The sequence below is a fragment of the Sminthopsis crassicaudata genome, chromosome 3 (genome assembly GCF_048593235.1).
Source record: "Sminthopsis crassicaudata isolate SCR6 chromosome 3, ASM4859323v1, whole genome shotgun sequence".
NCBI classification, from domain to species: Eukaryota; Metazoa; Chordata; class Mammalia; order Dasyuromorphia; family Dasyuridae; genus Sminthopsis; species Sminthopsis crassicaudata.
Window position 1 is genome coordinate 335,123,445 of NC_133619.1, and position 23,185 is coordinate 335,146,629.

The following is a 23,185-nucleotide window of genomic DNA, read 5'->3' on the forward strand; positions in this document are numbered from 1 at the left end:
TTAAACAGAAAAATATAATAAAAAGTTCCATATAGAGACTCATCGCCTTTTAAGATTATATATGTGTGTGTGTGTATGTGTATACACACACACACACATATATACATATACATATACACATATATGTAAACTGAGAAAAAGTATACTACTTTCAATCATCCCAAGCAGTTCATTAATGCCAAAAGTCTTATCTTTTTAACACAAATATTCTCTCAGTGATGTTATATTGCTATTAATCATAGTGTACCCAAACTCAAGGGAATCAAAAATACAGACAGCTCCAAGGACAATGGAAAGATCATAGGGCTACAGACTTAAGAAACAGAAGGAATGAGACTTTAATTTTCCAGATAAAGAAATAGAGAGGTTAAGGTATAGTCAGCCAATAAACATTTGTTAAGTGCCTATATGCCAGACTTGGGCCACTAGTTTATAAATATAAAAAGTACGTCCTGGCTCCTAAGGAGTTCATAATCCAAAGGGAGAAGACATCACACAAAGGGAAGTTGAAGAGGGAGCTGGGGAACTAGGGAAAGCAAAGTACCCAGCATAGGGTGATTGATAGAAAAGTCCAAAGGAATGGAGCCAAATGAAAACTATAGAGCCAGTTTGGGGACCTTTCTTAAATGAAAGTTTGGGGAAATAGATTTCTACTCTAACTCCAATCAGAGTGATCCTAAGGGGAGATGATTGCTGATAAGGTCTGAGTAACAAAGTTGATAGAAATCAGCAGGAGGATGAGGTTCCTGGGGAATGAGTGACTTGCCCAGTGTCACACCACTAGTATCCAGAGCAGGAATTAAACCCAGGTCTCCCTGACTCTAAATCTGTCACTTCTGCTCTATACCCCCCCACCCCGCTTCTTGATGTGAGTTGAGCATAAGGCCAATGACAACCCGTATAAAGGGAGCGAAACAAAGGACATCAAGGATAAGCACAACTAGAGAAGGAAGGTGGCCAGTTCATATAATGAATAAAACACAGAGAATGCCCAATTTGATACTGCTGTGCCCAAGACATGCAGAGTCAGAGGAAGCCTCTAGAACACTGGGTGGATCTATGATGGAAAGACACAGCTAAAAATCATAGAGAATAAGGAGAGAGGGGTCATTATCTGCCCTTCTGGGCACAGCTTTCTGTGTGATATAAGCAGAACAACTCTAGAACTGGAGCTAGGATAGACTCTCTGACAAATAATAGTCGGGAGATCTCTTGAAGCTTCCAGGTCTTCCTGAGAATAATGCTTTGACAGTCTGACTGTCTGTTTTAGGATTTCTCCATCTTTCCAAAAAATAAAACATTATTACAATATTTGTTTAGAAGACTTATCTTAACTTCAAATTTTCCCCTCTTTCAAAAAATTTTGTATTATAAACTTAGTCATTAACAAACACTTTTATATAGAAAGAAAAAACAAGAGAATATTTATAAAATTGACTCAAGCTCTATTTTCTGCATCTCATCATTAACTACTTTAAAGTAAATCATTGGTATCAAACGAGAATGCTGCTATTTTTCATAATAATAAAAGGAAGAGTTAGAAACTGCAAAGACTGCTTCCCTGAGACCTCTCAGAACAGTTCATATCATAATCTCTTCCACAGCAAGTAGGAAAAATACTAGACTTGTTGAGAAAACTGTATCCTTCCTCTTATAACTACATGGGATCCTGTGGGAATCAATGAATTTCTCTGAACAGCAGTGTCCAAATGTCTAACATAGGGAGCATGATACCCTTTATAAGAATTAACCTCATAGGTATTTTGTAAGTGATCTGGAAAATGCTTTACAAACCTTAAAGCATTACTTAAAAATGTCTATTATAATTGTTATTGTAATGGTATTCTTCAAACAGATGTTGGCCGAATTCCTTTCCATCCTTATCAGTATGGGCACACCCTGTTCTCACTAATTTAAAAAGGAACAAAATGTGCCAATAAACAGAGAAAATTATAAATTATAAGAATTGATGAAAAAATTAATAGATTACTAATAAAATAGATTTATTATTAATAGCAGTTAACAATATCATATATTTGTATGGCACATTATAAATTAGAAAAGTAATTTCATATCATTCATCTCTCTTTTTTTTTTGCTAAGGCAATTGGGGTTAAATGACTTGCTCAGGGTCACACAGCAGGAAGTATTAAGTGTCTGAGACCTGATTTGATCTCAGGTCCTCCTGACTTCAGGGCTGGTACTCTATCCACTGCACCACCTAACTGCCTCTCACATCATCTCTTTTGAGCCTCAAAACAGCCATCTGAAGTGGATAAAGCAGATACTATTATCCCCATTTTATAGATAAAGAAACAAAGTATTCTGAGTGGAGGTATCCATTTCTGGATTGATCTCTTAGTCTCTCTGGTAAGAGTTATGAAAAGGTGACTTGCATCACTGCAGAAAAATCTTTTTTTCCACTATGACTATTTTTATATTTGTTTATTTGGTAACAAGTTCAGTTTGTTTTGTTGACAAGTTCAATTTTAGCTCTCAACTTGTCGTATAAATACTACAATATATTCTATATAGTTTGCAAAGAGTCTAAGCTTTCAAGAATCCTTCTGGAAAGTGATAACATTTCAGGTCTCCAGCAGCTCAGTACAGTAATCCTAGTTCAAGATAAAGAGATAGCCAAGACTTTAGACAAACAAGTCTAATAATATCCTAATTCTCATTAATGAGATATAATCCTTTTAAAATGTCCGTGTTATTAAGATGTCAGGGGAAGCCCTGAAGTTTCTCCATATTCTACCAATACCTTTTGATCAGTTGTATAGAGAAAGCAACACACATTACCTACCTTTACAAGGTGCCTTTTCTCAGAAAGCAACCTGAAAAAGATGACAATATTTTTAAAAATCCCATGTTGGAAATTATCAGAGAAGAAAAAATAAGTAGTAGTCAATATTGGAGGGGTTTTGGACTGACAGATCCACTAATGAGATATTGGTAGAGCTCTAAATTTATCTAATCATTTTGGAAAGCAATCTGGAATCATCAATCACTCAGTCCACAAGCATTTACTAATCACCTATTCTGTACTGAGCATTAGGCTAATTATTAGGGCAAATTATTAAGGCAAAAAAGGAAAAGTTCCCCTTATAAACAGCATGTACATATACAGGAATAAAGAACACAAATACAAGGAAATTTTGGAAGAGATCATACTGGCCATTTGGGAGAACTTAGAAAGGCTTCATAAGCACTTGAACTAAAGGAAAGTGCTGAAGGAAACTAGAAGTAGGGGAAAGTATATTCCAGGCATGAGGGAAATAGCCAGTCCAAAGGTTCAGAAATGGAGTATCATGTTCAAGACAATAAGAAGACCAGATTGAGACTAAAGCACAGAGTTCAAGAAGAGATTTCACTGTTAAAACATATAACTTCAGGAAATCAATAATTAAAATAAAATATCCAAACAAACCCCACCCTCCAAATGTCATGGTAGTAATTACTGTGGTTTCCATAAAAAGATAGGGGACACAAAGTAGATGGTTGTTGATTGGTGAAGAAATTGAAGGGATAAGAACAGCAAGTGATTCGTTATGGGAATTAAGTGAACCATATCGAATCCATTTTGTGAAATCAGTTTTGGATCTTTGGAGGTAGCTTGGTTTCAATTCAAGTATGTAGTAAGACCAATTTTTATTTTATGTTAAATTTTTATTTAACTGAGGGAAATTGGGAGAAAACCTTATTTCATTTTTTGAACCTATCCCTGCATGGCTGGGAAACTCAATCACTTCTCTCTGCTCCTTTCAGACCTTTAATCAAAGACCTAGGTTTTCCTGACCAGAAGCTCAACAGATCCAAAAGTTAATGCAAGTTGTTTTCTCATGACTGTACATCAGAAACAATACATAGGTCTTATCTGAAAACTGATCCCATACTTATCAATCAGTTATTGTTTTCATGTTCCTTTAATTCTTTATAGATATATGGGGAAGAAAATACCTCATTTTCTGAATTTAGAGAATTGCATCTGTTTGCTCTCCCCCTTCCAATTTGAAAAGTCCCTAATCATTTCATCCAAATACAAATCAGATTATCCCGTTATATTGTTTTCTTTTAATTAACTGGCCTTATTTGATTGTTTTTATGTATAAAAATCTATCTCTTCCAATATTTGGGAACTAGCCCTAAGCTGAGGAAGGTCTTGCTTTGTTAGGCAATTGGCATTCATTGCTTAATAAATTGATATGCTCAGAATATTGAACCTTTGTTTTCCTCAGTATTTCATCCTTCACTGGAGTCATTGGAGAAATGGATAAACAAATGCTGGCACATATATGTAAGGAATCAATAACAAACAATGAATGTGAAGAACATAAGCCTATGTGAACTGATACAAAATGAAATAAACAGAATCAAGAAAACAATATACAAACTAATTACAACAAAATAAATGGAAAAAACAAAAAAATCAAAATGAATGCTGTGAAATTATTATATATAAACTTGGCCTCAAAGAACATCTATAAGAAGGCCTCCTGCTCCCTTCCTTCTTCATAAAGATGGAGAACTATGGATATAGAATGCTGCATGAAATGCAGTTTGTTTTGTTAAAACTGTTTTGTGCTTTTTATTCTTTGTTACAAGAACATGGTGGTGATACAAAAAATCCCAAACCACTAAAAACTTTAATTAAAAAAAAAAAAAACATATTCTTTGGATCTCTAATAATGATTTCTCATTCAGTTCATATCTTACAGTAACAAAAAAAGAATATGAAACAACATGAGAATGCTTGGGGTTTACTCACCTTGGAACATCCAAATACTCGACCTTTGGTCTTCTAAATCTGGAACAACCCTCTTTGGTGCTTGATACTTCCCTTTTTTCTTATTAGTGAGATCTTCCTAAAGCCTTCATTTTGTGGAGGGGCTAAGCCAGCCCTTATTCTCCTTATGGTCCAATTTCTTACTTCCAGACTTCAAAACCATTCCCTGCCCTTGTCCCTAAGGACCTGGTTATTAACCTTTCCTCTTATCCCCAATTCAGCTTTCTTTCGTGTATAATCTTTCCATATTAGAATATATTTTGGTGACAGAGACTATCTTTATATGTTAGTATGTATGTGCTCAGTAGAAAACATATTTCAGCACAAAGCAAGCAAAGAATCAATCCAGCTCTCTTCCTTCCTGTTTTCCTATTTTTTTTTTTTTAAATCACAAAAGCCTAGGGATAGACTCAAAACAGCCCTAATTTACATAGATAACAAACTGTGGATATATTTTGAATTTATCTGGCTCCTCCTTCACTCTACTTATATTTTTCTTCTTTACCAGAATAAAGAATCCTATACGTTTATTCCCCAATGTATAAGTATTGCCTTTCATTTTTAACTCTGTAATATTATGTAATTCAAAAGATATTCTGTAGGTTGACTGTTACAGGATTTAGTCAACAAATTCATGATCACTCTAGCTATATAATTTATGATTTTAGACTTCAATGATACAATTTAGTTATCCTTTTTAACAACTGGAGGATTTGATGCCTGGTCCCATCTGGAAGTTGCTTTGTCTCCTTAATTCATTATAATTAGCCTTTTATGCATATTTTTACCCACTCTGAGGTAATGTTTAGATTCTTATTAAAACATCATGAAATAATATACTTACTCTTCAACACTTTTATCGTAAACAATCTTAATTCTTAAATGTTGATCAACATCCCTCTTCAGAACATGATTTGTTTTAAGATGAACCTTATATATGACCTGAAAACAAAGAGAATAAAATGAAAAACAGAGTAAGCTATACAGGACAGCTGGAAAAGTGCTACAATTTAAATTATTATACAATTTGATGGAACAAAGGTCACATCAATCAAAATAAGAAGTAACATCCCCAAGTACCAATATTTCCTTTGCTAAAACTCTTTTATCTTCAGTGAGGCTAGTGATATAAATCTGAAAAAGTTCCACAGGAATTAGTAAGTATGTGCTCAAAATACCAGATGCTAACAATCTACCCACTTACTACTTCTATGTTAGGATTACAAGGTGATAACTCAGGTTGTCTAAACAATTCTCTAGCTCAGAACTCACACCTTTAGGAGTTTACACCTTTAGACTTCTGAAAAGGAGTTTACACATTTAAAAGGACTTCTGAAAAGGAGTTTACACAAACTTTAAAGGGAGCAAATTCATTGGTTGAAGGAGTTCCCACAAGCGCCTGGGAGTTCTCACAATTCCATTCTCTTCGAGGATAAAAGAAAACATTGGGCCTGGACAAGCAGTCTGGATTGGGAAAGGACAAGAGTTGGAGGAGATTCAGAGCCAGGATTCAGGAAGAAGAAGAAGAGGATGGCTGGAGAAGAAAACCAAGAAACCTGCTCACAGAGAAAAAAGATTTTACAGAAAAGAGATCTCCTCCCAGAGAAGGATTATAACTTAGAGACGACAGGACCTTTACATTTTGGCACCCAAAATGGGGCAAGGACTTATTTTGAGCCCTTCAGAGGAGCTAGCCCGGACCTTCACACTTCTACCTGTAGACCTTTGGCAAGTCAGTTAACTTTCCTAGACCTCAGTTTTCTCATTTGTAAAATGAGTTAGAGAAAAATGGTAAACCCCTTCTGAATCTCTGCCAAGAAAACCCCAAATGGGGTCATGCGGAAGAATTAGACACAACTGAAATGACTGAACAAATAGCACAAGTCTGAGAAAATTATTTTACTCCAGTCTGGTTTCATATCTTCATCCAAAAAAATAGGAATTTTCAGCTAATTTAAGCCTTACTTGGTAACAGAGCCTAGAAAGAAGTTCAATAAATAAATTCTTATTAAATACCTATTATGTTCCAGGCACTATGCTAAGAGCTGGAGAAATGAAAAGAGACAAAAGATAACCTCTGCTCCCAAGGAATACAATATGCAATAAATATGTGTAAAGCACACTATTATACAGGATATATGAGAAAATAATTAACAGACACTAGAATAATAAAGAAATACTTGGATTGAAAGGGGTTGAGAAAATTTTCCTGTAAAAAAAAAGAGATTTTAAGTGGTGCTTAAAAGGAAGCTAGGTTAGGCAGTAGGCAAAGTTGAGGAGGGAGAGCATTCCAGACTTGAGGGACAGCCAGAAAAAATTTTCAGAACCAAAAATAGAGTGTCTTATTTGTAGATCAGCCAAAAAGCCAGTGTTTCTGGATCAGAATACCTGTGTGGAAGAAGTGTTAATAAGACTGGAAAGATAGAAGGGGGCTAAGTGATAAAGGGCTTTAAATGCCTAGAAGCAATAGGAAGTCACTTTAGTTTACTAAATTGAGAGGCACAGAATAAAAGGTGAAAAGGATTGTCAAGGTTGGACCAAATGGACCAACACTTAGGAAAATAATTTTATTTGCTGAGTGCAGAATGGATTGGAGTGGGAAGGGATTTGAAGCAGACAGACCCATCCTAACACAATAGATGAAAAGCAGCTGCACCAGAGTTGTGTCAACGTCAGAGGAGAGTAAGGAGTATGTGAAATCGAGAAGCCCAAGCAACAGATTAGACATGGGGGAAAAGAAGAGAGAGAAGAGGAGAATCAAGGATAATTCCTAGGTAATGAGCCTAAAGAACTAGGAAGATGGTATTACCCTCTAAAGTAATAAGGAAATTAAGAGGGAGGTGAGTTTGGAGGGAAAGTCACTTCCCTTTTGTAAGATGTCTCCTGGACATCCAATTCAATGTCTGAAAAATAGCTAAAAATATGAGATTGGAGGACAGTAGAGATCTGGGGGCAGGATAGTTAAATTTAAGAATGCTGATGAGCATAAAGATGGTAATTTAATCCACAGAAGCTGATGAGAACACCAAATGATAGTAGAAAGAGAGGAGAAAAAAATCCCAAAACAAAAACGATTTTATTTATTCTTTTTAGATTCTTAAAATGGAAGATAATAAAGCGGACTAGCCTTCATAGTCAAAAGCATTAAGGGGTTCTAAAAACTATAGTAAAAAAGAAAAAATTTATATCAGACAAGTAGCACTAAAAATTCTGCACCTTTTTAAAAATAGCTCCCGTGACATTGAAAGTAACTGCTTTTGTGGTGTTGTAAGGTCAATGATCTTGCATCTTGGCTGGAATTTTTCTTTGTAACTGCATGGATTATAGATCATGTGGGTTTCAAGGCAAGGTGCCACAAATACCAAAGACCTCTAGTTGACAGCTTCTCCAGACCAAAGAAGCCAAGTTCTGACAGAGATTTTTAGAGGCTATAGCAGCACCCACAATTCCCTTTCAAATGTTTTTAATCTTTCCTTATCTATTCATTGGCTCCTGCCTTGAAGTCAAGAAGCATGGCTAGATGTTTCCTATCCTTAAAAAAAGTGGTTCATAAATGATTATAGCTTCATCAATGGAAATGACATTTTAAAAAGTACCTTCATACCCTACAGACCATGAAGCCTTTACAAGACTTGCCACTCAAAACCCCCCCTAAAGTAGTCTCTCCCATTAGACCAAGGGTTACCAGACTTTTCTATTTGTATCCTCAGAGCTAAATGCAGAGCTAGGCACAAAGCAAGCTAAATAAACTCATTCAGATTTTAGTTATCAGTCTATATACAGTTACATATAGTATAACATAATATAGTTATGTATACAGTAGAATATAAAAGCCTTGATGGGGCATATTTGACTTCTGCCTAAATCTAATACTTAAAAAGAGCTTAATAAACACTTTATTTTAATTGAATGACTATTTATTCTATTTGTTGACTTGATTCAAGTCATTCTAGTAGAAGATCCTTACTAGGACAACACTCCAGGATAATCTTCTAAATGAACCCTTTTACCTTGTTACCTTGTTTTTTACCTTGTTTTACCTTGTTACTCTTCTATTTAACAAATTTCTATAGCTCTTCAGCACTTAGGATAAAATATAAACTCCTGTTTGCATTTAAAGTCCTTCATAACTTGGTCTCATCCTATTTTTCCAAGCTCACTGCAAACTGCTCCTTTATCCCACTCTCGTCATTACAGTTAAATTGATCATCTTGCTGTTTTCTCACTCCAAACCTGTGCATTGACTGTCCCCTATACCTGGAATGTACTCCCTCTTCACTTCTTCTAAAATCCCTTAATCATCAAGAATCAATCATATATATAGCTATTTCCATAGATATATATCTCCAAAATGGTTTCTTGCTCCCCAAACTGCCTTGTAGTCTATATACATCCTGTATTTTATATGCACATACTGACTGACTCCCTCATTCAATCATTAATCAATAAATCTTTATAAGCCCCTATAAACACCTTGAGGACAGACTTTTTTGTTTTGTCTTTGCTTCTCCAGTAACTAACACAGAAGTTGACACATAGTAGGTATTCTACGGCTTCCTAGCACTTGTAAGAGGAAAAGATCCTGCCAAATAGGCCTCTCTATTTCGCAGTGAAGAAACTGGCCATCCCTGTGCTAAAACTGTATCTTGTTCCAGTCCTCTTGACCATGCTCTCCAAGGACCCTACCAATGTCCAGTCAGGATAGTAAGTAAATGTATAGGGAGTATAAATAACAGGAAGTATGACTACAGAGGGAAACCTAGCAGTCATGCTTGTAAATTGTATCATATTAACCAAAAACCATATCTCAAAAATGTGTGCCAAATCAGGGAAAGCCTTGTAAGCCTTGTGTTTAGGGCCTCTTGAACCTATAACTTTCTCAGATAAGTTTTAAACACCAGCAATAATACCAGCAGAATACCAAATGGTCCTGACACCTTTGAGATAATGTAGATATAACTATGCTTTACTGTCAATTTTGAGATGACTCAGATGTTATTGAACCAACCCCCAAATGGCAATGATATGAGTTAGGGTGTCCCCCATTAAACTCTCTGAAAATGAGATCTCAAAATCCTATTCTCTTGGCCTTATCCTCACATTCCCACTACTCTTAACCTCTCATGTTCCTTGGGTCCATGTTCCTTGAGTGCTCCTGACACCAATCCAATTCAAGGTTACTTAAGTGACTTTCTGGCTCACTATTCTCTTCACCACATGGCCTGCCTCTAACCATGTCAAAATAGTCCCCAGCACTTTGCTTCAATATCCCCTCCTACTTTACACTCATTTATTTCTGTATTTTCTGTGCTCTTTGCCCCACATCCTCGGTCCCTTTAAAAAGTAGGTGCTGTTATTGTTTTACAAAGGAGGAAACACAGAGGCAGGGGGGAAGTAACTTGCGGAGAGTCACAGCTACTAAGTGTCTAAGGTTGTTGCACTTGGACCCAAGTCTTCTCGACTCCCAGGCCAGAGCGCTAACACTGCGCCACTAACAGGCAATGGGTCCTTTCCTGCCATGTGTTAACTTTGTAGCTATGTTATTAACTTGATACCCATGTCCTCTCATCTCTCATTAGAATGGAACCTCCTGGCAAACAAGCCGGGACTGTTTCATGCTTTGCATTTGTATCACCTCTGTACCCAGTACAGCGTCTGGCACAGGGCTTAATGCTCGATCGATTGGAATCCTGACCGTTCTTTAAACTTGCTGCATGGACAAAATGTCATGCGGAGGTTTTTATTTTTCTTTCTTCTTTCCGTCCTTCCATTCTTCTGATTCTTTCTTCAGCCCTTTTCTTTCTGACTCGTTCTTCCTTCCTTTCATTCATTCTTCCTTTAGTTCTTTCTTTGATTCGATCTTTGCTTCTTCCATGATTTCTTCTTTCTTTTGGAAGTCAAGCGCTTCATTTCTTCATCAGTGAAATGAGCCAATGCCTCTTCCCTCGGGGATGCTCCGTAAGGATGCCGGCTCTCTTCGCTGGGTAGTTCAGAGGAAAGATCTTTCTAAACCTGACAACGCGGAAGAAGGTGAATTACCGCGCCCGGTACCGTGGGGCCTCCGAGAGGAAGCGAACCCGCACATCTGGCCCGGCGCCCGCGTTCCGCTCCCGCTCCGACCCCGCCAGGAGCTTGGCTGCCCAGCCCACTCCCCCCACCTCGGCCGGGCGCCCGCACCCCTACCTCATCAGCGGAGGGGACGCGGTGATGGCAATGCGAGCCGCCGCTCCAGGAGACCGAAGACGAGGCGGTGATGCTCGGCCGAAGACCAGTCAGGAAAAGCAGCACCGTCCACGGAGGTCCGCTCGGACGCCAGCCGCCCGGACCTCCGCCTCCTTCGGCTGCCATCTTTAAGTGCTACCGAGCGTCGTTACCATGGAGTGCGCGATGCTACCGCATCGCGTACGACTGCGTGTACTCCATGACGTCACTGCCTCAGGAGAAGGCGGTCTCTGATTGGCTCGGAGTCGGAGGCTAGGAGGATGACTCTGTTAGTACTCTAGGTCCACTCGAATTGTATTATAGGAATTCCTTCTCGAATTGTACGAATAAAAGATTATTTTTTAGACTAGCGATGTTGTAAGTGTTTATAGGTTCTTTGTAGCACCAGGAAGGGAGACAGAAGAGTTGAGGATCACACAGAAGACTTGAGAGGCGCTAGATGCAACGCGCTATTAAAGATCGGGATTTAATAATGTCTTTGAGGAAGAACATGGCAGGGAGAGAACATGAGTTGGGTTTGTCAAGCGCAAGAGATACCTGCGTTTGTGTCATCTGCTAGTGGCGAACGGGGATAGAGTTCCACTGCTGTCCTTACTACGCTGGGAAAAAGCGAGAAAGCATGTCGGGAATTCCTCTTCCCCCACTCCCACCCCTCCGGCTCCATCCTGAACCCTGTATGTCAGTCTTTTGGGAGAACCTGGACAAAGCTGCCGAACAAGATGGGCAGCTTTGTGGGTGGGTTTTTATATATACTCCCAAATTCCATTTCATTATCTCCCCAAGTGAATGTAAGCTCCTCGAGAGCAAAGACTAGGCTTTCATTAATTTTTTTTTTTTTGTCTCATTAGCACCTGATAAATGATTACTGGCGCTTGAAAATGATTATTAAATAGAAATTCAAACCGAATGCTTTGTAATAATCACCAAGCTTGGCCGTAAAGAAGAGCTATGAGATTCTCTTTTTTAACAGAGGTAGAGGACAATAGGTTTGGAATTCTGCATAAATGTTCAGACTTGATATGATGATTTATGCTGAATTTAAAAAAAAATTGTTGTTATTCATCTGTAAGGGTAGTATGCCCTTTTTATGAGAGCGTATTTTGTTTCCTGAAAGGAGAAGAAACAATTCATTTCTGTGTTATATGTGTACTATGTAATTGTGTATTTCTATTATATATTTATAAACCTGAGAAAACAGCTTAAAGAAAATCACAATCATTGAGGAAAGGGTTTTTTGAATTTGAGTGAAAGCAGCCCCTCAGAGGCAAAAGTACTGCGGAGGATAAAAATGGTTGTAGTGCCTTATTTCTCAGCAGCTAATACATGTGTTTTTAGTACTTACTGCTGGGAAACTGAATTAAAACAAAAACCTATCTGGACAGTATGGTAATATAAAGACAAAAGGAAAACACTCTTTCCCATTCAAGCAACTTAAATTCTATTATATCTTATACATAATATACATACATAGGTAGATACAAAATATTCATGTAGATATATAGAAAATGGATTTAACATATAGATAAAAATAATCTTGAAGAAAAAAGGTACTAGCAGCTGAGGGGAGAAGGGAACAGGAAAGTCCTCATTCAAAATGGATAGGCAGATATAGAAAGACAGTACTAGATAAAAATATTGGGAAATGCTTCACAAAATAAAATACAATATAGATAATGCTCATTTTATTTCAAGGGATGGCTTCAGGAATCCATTTTTTTCTTTTGGAGGCTATTAGGGTTAAGTAACATGCACAGGATCCCCCACTTAGTGTTTGCAGCCGGATTCCTCATGAGTCTAGGATCAGTGCTAGCTGCCCCAGGAATCCATTTTTATTTGAGTTTGATCCTATTAACATAAAGCACTGAGATATAAATACAGGCAAGCAAGATAGTCTTGGGTTTCATTTTAATGGGAAAAAAACAACCCATAAAGGTGGAGCTGGAAAAAGAGTGGGGGAAGATGACATGAGAGGATCATGATATTTGAGCTGAACCTTAAAAGACTCCAAAGCTTCCAAAAAGCAGAGGTGAAGAATGAGTGTATTCCTGGCTTGAGGGACTGTCAGTGCAAAATCATGTTTTATGTGATTCACAAAAAGTAAGTAGTATAGCTGTTCCATGAGTACATGGAGGATTGATGTTAAGAAGGATGATACCAAATTTTGAAAATCTTGAAAACTACACAGGACTTTACATTTAATTCTAAAGGTATTAAAAAGTCACTAGAGTTTATCAAGTGATAAATAAATCAAATGATATCATAAAGTGTTTAGCATACTGCCTGGAATGTTGTTGTTCAATTATGTCCAGTTCTTCATAACCCTGTGGACCATAGCAAACCATTACTATTCATGGGTTTTTTTGTTTTGTTTTTTTTGTTTGTTTGTTTGTTTTTTTGGCAAAGATGCTAGAATGGTTTGCCATTTCCTTGTCCAGAGGATTAAGACAAATAATAGTTAATTAACCCACCCAGGATCCCATAGCTAGTAAGTGGCTAAGATCTTGAACACAGGTCTTCCTGATTCCAGGTCAGTTCTATTCATTGAGTTACTTAGCTACCTTTAGCACATGCATAGTAGGTGCTATATATTTTATCTCTGTGGAATTGTTTCAAAAGCACTGTAAAATGAAAGGTATTGTTTAGCTCAGATTTTTAACATGGCTCCAATGAGTGTAGTGGAAGGGGAGATGAGAATGTAGTCATTAATTGCTATTTAATATCAGGGACATAAACAAAAATGAAAATTCTTACCCTTAAGAGACTTACATTCCATTGGAAAAAACCAACATTAAGATAAGTTTTAGATTGTTGCATGGCTTAATTCAGTTAACTTGACAAGAATTCTCCAATGGAGTGTCCCAGAGACTACTTCTTGTATAGAGGATGGCATCCTATCAAATTTCAAGATGATAGAAAGATAGGAAAAGTATCTAACACACAATATGATGAATCCAAAAAGAGATTAAGAAGCTAGCATATAGGATGAATTCAGAAAGGTTTGGAGAGACTTACATGAACTGATGCTAAGTGAAATGAACAGAACCAGAAGATCGTATGAAGATGTATTCTGATGGAAGTGGATATCTTTAACATAAAGATCCAACTCACTTCCAGTTGATCAGTGATGGACAGAAACAACTACACCCAGAGAAGGAACACTGGGAAGTGAATGTAAACTGTTAGCACTACTGTCTATCTATCCAGGTTACTTATACCTTCGGAATCTAATACTTAACGTGCAAGAAGAAAATTGGATTTACACACATATATTGTATGTAGGTTATACTGTAACACATGTAAAATGTATGGGATTGCCTGTCATCAAGGGGAGGGAGTAGAGGGAGAGAGGGGAAAATTTGGAAAAATGAAGACAAGGGATAATGTTATAAAAAAACAATTACTCATGCATTTATACTGTCAAAAAATTTTATAATTATAAAATTAAAAAAAAAAGAAGCTAGCATATTAGGATGGACTTAAGATGAAATTCAATAAGGGTAGTTTTTACACTTGAGCTTTTTAAAAATCAGCTTTGAAGATACTGGATAGGGTAGGCACATTTAGTCAATAATTTATCTAAAAAATCTCATGGGAATTTTACTGAGCCACAAACTCAACAAGGGAATGTATATGACAGATTAAAAAGCTAATAATGTTGGGCTACATTAAAGATAACTTCTGAAAATAAGGTATAAGATATTCTCTATTCTGTCCTGATCAGACTACATCTTGAGTAGTTTTCAGTTCTGGGTCCAATATTTTAGGAAAGACATCAATAAGTTGGGAGTTTATCAAATGAAAAAAATGGGAGTGGGGGTAGTGGTGAGGACATAGTGTTTGTGTCAAATTATCTAAAGAATTGTCATGGGTGGATAGGCCGAGCGAATATAATAAAGATGACAATACTCCCCAAACTAATCTATTTATTTAGTGCTATACCAATCAGACTCCCAAGAAACTATTTTAATGACCTAGAAAAAATAACAACAAAATTCATATGGAAGAATAAAAGGTCGAGAATTGCAAGGGAACTAATGAAAAAAAAGTCAGAGGAAGGTGGTCTAAGTGTACCTGATCTAAAGCTATATTATATAGCAGCAGTCACCAAAACCATTTGGTACTGGCTAAGAAATAGAACAGTAGATCAGTGGAACAGATTAGATACAAAGGACAAAAAAGGGTACATCTATAGCAATCTAATCTTTGACAAACCCAAAGATACCAACATTAGGGACAAAAATTCATTATTCGGAAGAAACTGTTGGGAAAACTGGAAATTACTATGGCAGAAATTAGATATGGATCCACACTTAACACCATATACCAAGATAAGATCAAAATGGGTCCATGATTTAGGCATAAAGAATGAGATCATAAATAGATTAGAGGAACAGAGAATAGTCTACCTCTCAGACCTGTGGAGGAGGAAGGAATTTATGACCAGAGGAGAATTAGAGATCATTACTGATCACAAAATAGAAGATTTTGATTACATCAAACTAAAAAGTTTCTGTACAAACAATAGTAATGCAAACAAGATTAGAAGGGAAGTAACAAATTGGGAAAATATTTTTAAAAGTAAAGGTTCTGACAAAGGTCTCATTTCCAAAATATATAGAGAACTGACCCTGATTTATAGGAAACCAAACCATTCTCCAATTGATAAATGGTCAAGGGATATGAACAGACAATTCTCAGATGATGAAATTGAAACTATTTCCACTCATATGAAAGTGTTCCAAATCACTATTGATCAGAAAAATGCAAATTAAGACAACTCTGAGATACCACTACACACCTGTCAGATTGGCTAAAATGACAGGAACAAATAATGATGAATGTTGGAGGGGATGTGGGAAAACTGAGACACTGATACATTGTTGGTGGAGTTGTGAAAGAATCCAGCCATTCTGGAGAGCAATTTGGAACTATGCCCAAAAAGTTGTCAAACTGTGCATACCCTTTGACCCAGCATTGCTGTTATTGGGATTATATCCCAAAGAAATACTAAAGAGTGGAAAGGGACCTGTATGTGCCAAAATGTTTGTGGCAGCTCTTTTTGTTATAGCTAGAAACTGGAAGATGAATGGATGTCCATCAATTGGAGAATGGTTGGGTAAATTGTGGTATATGAAGGTTATGGAATATTATTGCTCTGTAAGAAATGACCAGGAGGAGGAATACAGAGAGGCTTGGAGAGACTTAAATCAACTGTTGCTGAGTGAAATGAGCAGAACCAGAAGATCACTATACACTTCAACAACAATACTGTATGAGGATGTATTCTGATGGAAGTGGAAATCTTCAACATAAAAAAGATCCAACTCACTTCCAGTTGATCAATGATGGACAGAAATAACTATACCCAGAGAAGGAACACTGGGAAGCGAATGTAACTTGTTAGCACTACTGTCTATCTACCCAGGTTACTTATATCTTCGGAAGCTAATAATTAATGTGCAACAAGAAAATGGTATTTACACACATATATTGTATCTAGGTTATATTGTAACACATGTAAAATGTATGGGATTACCTGCCATCGGGGGGAGGGGATAATTTGGAAAAATGAATTAAAAAAAAAAAAAAAAGAATTGTCATGGGGACAAATTATTCTGTTTGGCCTTAAGAAGACAGAACTAGATGCCATAGGTAAAGAAAAACTAAAAAGGCAAATTTTAGGTTTCAAGGAAAATCTTGTGATAAATAATAATTACATTTACATAGTGCTTACTCTGTGCCAATCACTAAGCCAAGTAATGTTCAAAAGTGGAAGGGGTTCCCCTTAAAGTAAGCATGTCCTGTAAAGCATCCTTTCCAGAATTGCAATATTATGACAGGGCTTTCATCTGAGACCTAGTCTCACTTGAATGGAAAACCTTTTCAAGTTTAATTCATGCAGTGAAGATATCCTCCTCTGAAATCCTTGGTTATTTTTAAATTCAGGACCACTTATCCCCTTTTCTTTCTTTTTTTTTTTTTTTTAAGTATACTCAAGTTTCTGGAAGAATTTCAAGTCCTAGAAACTTAGTGACCAAATCCAATGAAGTGCAATGTATCTAGTCACCCTTGACTAGCTAGTTTAATAGATGCAGATGGCATTTTTTACCCAAAGTTTGAGACTGCCTTGGATCAAGACTGCTGAGAACCTAGTACCCGTATCTGCTATTGTGTATATATTTCCCTGGCTCTGTATATGCTTCACTCAGCATCAATTCACAAAAATTTTTTCAAGCCTTTCTAAAGTCAGCCTATTCACCATTTTTTTTTTACAGAATATTCAATTATATTTAAATACCATAACTTATTCAAACACTCCAATTGATGGGCATCTGCTCATTTTCCAATTCTTTGCCACCACAAAAAGAGCTGCTACATTTTTGCACGTGGGTCTTTTCCCCCCTTTATTACTTCCTCTTTGGGATAGAGGATCATTTGGATTTTTGTATCATTTATGGACCATATAAAATTATCAACTGATAGAACACAGTGGGAAGTTGTATTTAGCCATGATTTCATGGGCCTTATACTACAGGTAAGGACATTTCCCATCTAAGGGGTTCAGAGTTTAAACTTGAACCAAGATTGCTAGAACTCCAGAAATCTCCCCAGAAATCAGCTAGAGTCAGGCTAATCAAAAGTCTTTATTCTTGGTTTCATGAGCTCACCATCTGGGGATTAGATCTAGTAATTGTTTCCGCCCTTCTACTCCACCCACACACTTCCCCCTCTTTGTCCCAGAACAGAAAAACAAATATAACTAACATAAATTGAAAGAATAGTATAAATTGAATGCTGTGAAATTATGTTGATATTTAGCTTCATAAAGTTTTTTCACATTTACAAATTTGGCTCTCGTAATAAAATGGAATATATAAGTGACATAAAAGCTCAGTATTTATTTAAAAAACCATCAAGAAACATGTTGAATAGGAAAAGACATTCAAAACAGTATACTTTTGCAAAAAATGTGTAATTTTATTTAATCAGTTTTCATATTCTAGATCCTTGAGGGATAGAGCATCTGGAAGAAAAAAAAATAGTTAAGAGATGAGTAACAAAGACACAAGTTAATTTTATCTTACAAAAGGATATAGGGGCTAATAAATCATAACTTTTCCTGGCAGGCAAACAAGGCCTTATAAAAACCATAAAACAACAAAAACTTACATAGTGGCCTTGGTAAGGGGAAAAAAAAAAAAAAGACCAAGTGATTTGAGAAGCAGAGATCTTAGCAAGAACAACGTACCTCCCTCATGTGCCCAAATACTTAATTCTATGTTTTCCTAACTTATAGTCAGGAGTTTCAAGCATATTTTGTTTCTTGCCAAGGACAGATCTGTTAACTGCAAGTAAACAAAGGCAGCTAAAACAATTCTGGGAATTCCAATAAGATAAAAATAAATAAATAAATGAATCCCATTTTATCCTTATATATGTGCATCACTGCCCAAGGAAGACGCAAATTTTTGGTTTTTAACATTTCCTACAAAAATTATGTTTGGTGCACACTGCACTCTCTAAAACAGTTTATCTTTTCTATTAATAGTGGTTAGCAATCCAATGCGTCTGGATAAAAGTTTTTCATCTCCTTATGACTTAGGATAAATTATTTAATCTCTGAGCTTAAGCTCAGAGATTAAATAATTTATCCTTGTATAGGAACAGAATCACGATTGATATCAACTTTTACAGCTAAGCATGTTATACTTTCTACTACAATTTTTCTGAACACAATAGGATTTGACTTCTATGAGATATCTGTAACACATAGAACACAAAGAATCTTATCACAGTGTGGATAATATATCTAAAACAGATATAATTAAGGATTCATTAAGGATCAAATGCTGTTGTGGTGGATTTAGAAACATGCTGAAAATTGTTGTGTCCTGGTGGAGCCAAAACACACCAATGAAAAACTTTTTCATTTGTGTTGAACTAAATTATGAGGCTCCCTTTTGGTGTTCCAACATCTTACGGTGATTAGTTCAAACAAAATCTGTAAAATCCCCCCATCATTTGGAGGTTAAGGGGTGAGAAGATCAACTTAAGATAAACAAATGAGACAATTAAATACAAGTACTGTATCTAGTCACCTTTACTCATGAATATTTCTAACAGTCAATATTTCTATCCATAGTAGGGCAATTTTTGCATATAGGTATTAATTTCTCGAGAAAATCATAGCTTGTAAGACTAAAGAGGCGGTTTTTATAATCAACCGTAATACTGCTAACATAACTTAACTTTGAAATTCTTTGTTCATTCAAAAAAAATCCAAAGCCACAAAGTTTAATACTTCCAAAAATTAAATTCAGATGTTTTACCATGCCCAATTTAATTCAATTAGGACCTGAACTCAGTTCATCCTGAATTCCAGACCCAGTATTTTACTGACTATTATCTTCTAATTGCCAACAAGGAATGCCAGACATGTTCATTTGATCTACTCACCACTCGGATCCTGTGTCCAATGGCTTTGGCAGGAAGATTGCTTCTGAACTTGGCTCGAACCATTCCACTGTTTCCATGAGCTCGAGTAACTTTTCCCCAGATCACTCTTGTTCTGTTGGGTTTCCCACCAGGAGTCACTGTGTTGCTGATAAAGAAAAAACACCCAGAATCTTAATCAATAAAATCATAACATTCAAAGAAGTTCAAGGCAACCTCTATACAAAGATATGAACTCAAATCATAAGTTAGGAAAATCATTCTATTCCTAAAGCTATCATTCCAATAGAAACATTTCCAAACCTCAAATGTAATCCCCACATTCATCTTTTTTCCTTCAACAAGTTTTTAAAAAATTTTCCAAATACATGTAAAGATAGTTTTCAACATTCATTTTTGTTAAATTTTGTGTTCTAAATTTTTCTGTCGCTTTGCCTCCCCATCCAAGGTTGCTCCAAGACAAATCTGATACAGGTTACACATATACAACCATTTTAAATATATTTCCATACTAGTCATGTTGTGAAAGAAAAATCAGACTTAAAGTAAAAGAAAAAGCCCCACAAGGTAAAAAAAAAAAAAAAAATACTATGCTTCAATCCACATTCAGCCTCCATAGCTCTCTCTCTGGCTCATACTCAATTTAAATTCATTCTAGCAACAATTTCAGAAAAACTTATAAATGAACTATATTTTACAATCAACAACTGTCAAAGACCTGGCTATTCTTAGCAACACAATGCTCAAATGATCAAAGACAATTCCAAAGAACTAACAATGAAAAACACTATCTACCTCCAAAGTGCCAGGGAGGGGATTATTGGTAAAAATTCGAGGGGATGGGGCAAGAAGAGATATTATTTAAAAACAAACCTCACCCTAGCTACAAATTCCACTAATTTAAAGGTTTGTATAAAGAAATCTTCAGATTTAAAAAAAGGCTCCAGAATTCATATCATTCAACAGAAACCAATCTCTCCAAAATTATCAATAATCTATCAAATCACCAAATCTATTGACCATTCATCAATTCTCATCCTTCTGAATCTGTCAATAATCACTAAACATTTATTAAGTATCCATACTACTTACTATACTACTCTCTTTTGATTCTTCTACCTATCTGACCATTACTCAGTCTCATTTACTGGATTTTCAGGTAATGACTGCTAAACATGGCTCCCTTAATACCAGAGCTTCTTAAACCTTTCCCACTAACAACCTCTTATCACCTGACAAATTTTACAGGATGCTGGGCATATAGGCATAAAAACCAAACATTTACTGATAATCATGAAGAAATTTATTTTAAAACAATTCTTTGTTGCATGTGTCTATGTGTACACACACATGTGTAATATTCATTATCTTTATTGTTGCAAATATTTTTCATGACCTCCCCCACCACATTCATGTATACTACTAGCCTATGTGGGTTTATGACAGTTTAAGTTTTGCTCTATACTATTATCACTTGATAATCTCATCAACTTCGTGGATTCAAATATTTCTGCTGCTGGTCTTAATTAAGAATCACCTTCAATTTCTCATTCATTCTTTCTCATCCCACCTCCAATCCAAATCTACCAATTCTAGCTTAACATCTCTTGTATATAAGCCCTTCTCTTTCCTGATTAAGCCATGCAGGCAACAGTCTCTTGGTTTATCTGCCTGTCTCAACCCTCTCTGGATTTCTTTCCATCCTTCTCTCAGTTATCAGTGAGTGATCTTCCAAAAATGCAGGTCTAACCACACTAACTTCCCTATTCAAAAAACTCTAGTGGATTCCCTATTACATCTAGGATCAAAAAGAAAAAAATTTGCTGGGGGTACAGAGCCTTTCATAACCTGTCCCTTTTCACTTTGCAAGTTTTCTTCTTTAAACTTGTGAGTTTCTCCAGAACAAGTGCTCTCTTTTGCCATTATGTCCTGTGCTTAGGATCAGTCAGTACATTGTGGGCACTTGAATATTGCTGACCAACTAATTCATAATCTGAGATAACACTAGATCCAAGCATATTCATAAGCTTTTGTTTTACATTTGCATTAGTAGGAAATATAACTTTATGTTGAATATATTGGCAAAAGTTTACTATTCCTCAGAATAACTACATTTGAACTTACATCCTTTTATTCTTGAGCCAGTCTTTAAAACAAAAAACAAACAAACAAAAAAAACCCCAGACTTACTTTTTGGCTTTGTATACATAAGCACATCTCTTGCCCAAATAGAATTCAGTTTCATCCCGAGCATAGACTCCTTCAATTTTCAAAAGAGCTGTATGTTCCCTCTGGTTTCGGAGGCCCCGTTTGTAGCCAGCAAAAATGGCTTTGGACCACAGTCTAAGACATAGGAATTACAAAGACAATCACTGTCATTTGAAGTTCATGAATAAACTACATATTACATATACTATGTTTCATTTAGCATACTGCATATTTTATAAGTGTATAGTGATTTTAATAAGGGATAGAGCATATAAAACATTGCAGGAAATATAACATTAAGACCATAAGGAATAGATTAATAAAATATATTTTCTTACCTTCCAGACATTTTGCTGTTCTAGAAGTCCTGTTTCTGGCAGGCCTTAAACCAAGAAATCCAAGTTTAAATGCTTGCAATCATGCTACACATAACAGAAATTGCCCTTGCCCCCCTTTTTAGCGGGGTAAAAGCTATTATCCGTTCCTCCCAAAATTTCTACTGATGGATAAATTTCTCGCACTTAAATCTCAACTACTCTTATAAAAACACGAGAATTTGCCAAACACATAAAATATACAAGTACGTACACGTCAACGTCCTTAGTACTAATGGGAACACACACAGATAGTGCGGTCAAAAAGAAAATGGCACTAATCGGTCCTCCAGGCCCCAAACTCATGCTCTGTGACCTGACTGGCCAGGCTCCGTGTGCACGGGACTTCTTCCTTCTGACCTGGAAATCCCTCGCTACATTCACGTCTCCCCGTTAAAGCGTCCATTTCTAAATTCGCGCCATTTCGAATTTAACCATTTGCACTTTCTCTCCGCTAATATCACTTTGCTTACGTTCTGCACACGTGTATACAAGTGACTTTCTTCCAGGACAACGTTAAGCTCTCGGAAACCTGTATGTACTTTTAACAGCGCCCGAGCATAAGCTAAGCGTGAGCGTTAGGTAAGTAGCAATGCTTAATTACTGAGAGCTACGAGAATCTTCGAAAGAAAAAGGCAAATTGCAAATGAGCACAGCAGCCGGAGTCAAGCCCAAGGCCCAAACGCCGCAAATCCATTTTGTGGCGAGCCCGGAACTCGCTCGGGAGGGACTGGGGAAAGCCCTTTGCCGGGGCGGCCAGCGGCCTTTCCACCATCCACCCAGTATCTCAGCCATCCCCCAGCCTCCCACACCCGGAACCATCCTGACCTTAAGCTGGACCGATGGCGGGCCAGCACTCGTAATAGCTGAGGAGGCCTGCTCCCAGCCAGGTTATTAAACCCAAAAGAGAGAACAGCAGAGCAAACACCACTCACCTCCCCGGCTCCAAGATGGGGGAAAAAGGAAGTAAAGGTCTTGCCGCGCTGCCTTGTGGGATATTTCTCTTCCTCCCCACCTCCCATTTTAGGTGCCTTCCGAAATCGCCAAAAGAACCACTGTCAAAAAAAAAAAACCAACCCTAAATCCATAATCTTACTTTCCGAAAAGAAAAAAATCAACATTACCATAAATGCTCCATTGA

General features: G+C 36.7%; 2 protein-coding genes across 3 annotated transcripts in view; both read right to left on the reverse strand.

Moving 5' to 3' along the window:
* Positions 1 to 11,178, reverse strand: part of LMLN (leishmanolysin like peptidase) — a 47,333-nt gene extending 36,155 nt beyond the window's left edge. The window contains 4 exon segments of the mRNA XM_074301462.1: positions 2,807 to 2,837; positions 5,631 to 5,728; positions 10,970 to 11,137; positions 11,140 to 11,178. Of these exon segments, the coding sequence (XP_074157563.1) occupies positions 2,807 to 2,837; positions 5,631 to 5,728; positions 10,970 to 11,137; positions 11,140 to 11,163 (321 nt within the window). The 5' untranslated portion in view covers positions 11,164 to 11,178.
* Positions 11,179 to 17,962: 6,784 nt separating this feature from the next.
* Positions 17,963 to 23,064, reverse strand: RPL35A (ribosomal protein L35a). 2 transcript variants are annotated; one of them, XM_074301486.1, is made up of 5 exons: positions 22,980 to 23,064; positions 22,009 to 22,052; positions 21,653 to 21,805; positions 19,466 to 19,610; positions 17,963 to 18,032 (listed from the first exon to the last, which is right to left on the reverse strand). In XM_074301486.1, the coding sequence occupies exons 2-5, from the start codon at positions 22,017 to 22,019 to the stop codon at positions 18,009 to 18,011; spliced, it is 333 nt and encodes a 110-aa protein (XP_074157587.1). In that variant the 5' UTR covers positions 22,020 to 22,052; positions 22,980 to 23,064; the 3' UTR covers positions 17,963 to 18,008. The 2 variants fall into 2 exon arrangements, with proteins under 2 accessions (XP_074157587.1, XP_074157588.1); XM_074301487.1 differs by lacking the exon at positions 22,980 to 23,064 and adding an exon at positions 22,873 to 22,935.
* Between the last annotated feature and the right edge of the window lie 121 nt (positions 23,065 to 23,185).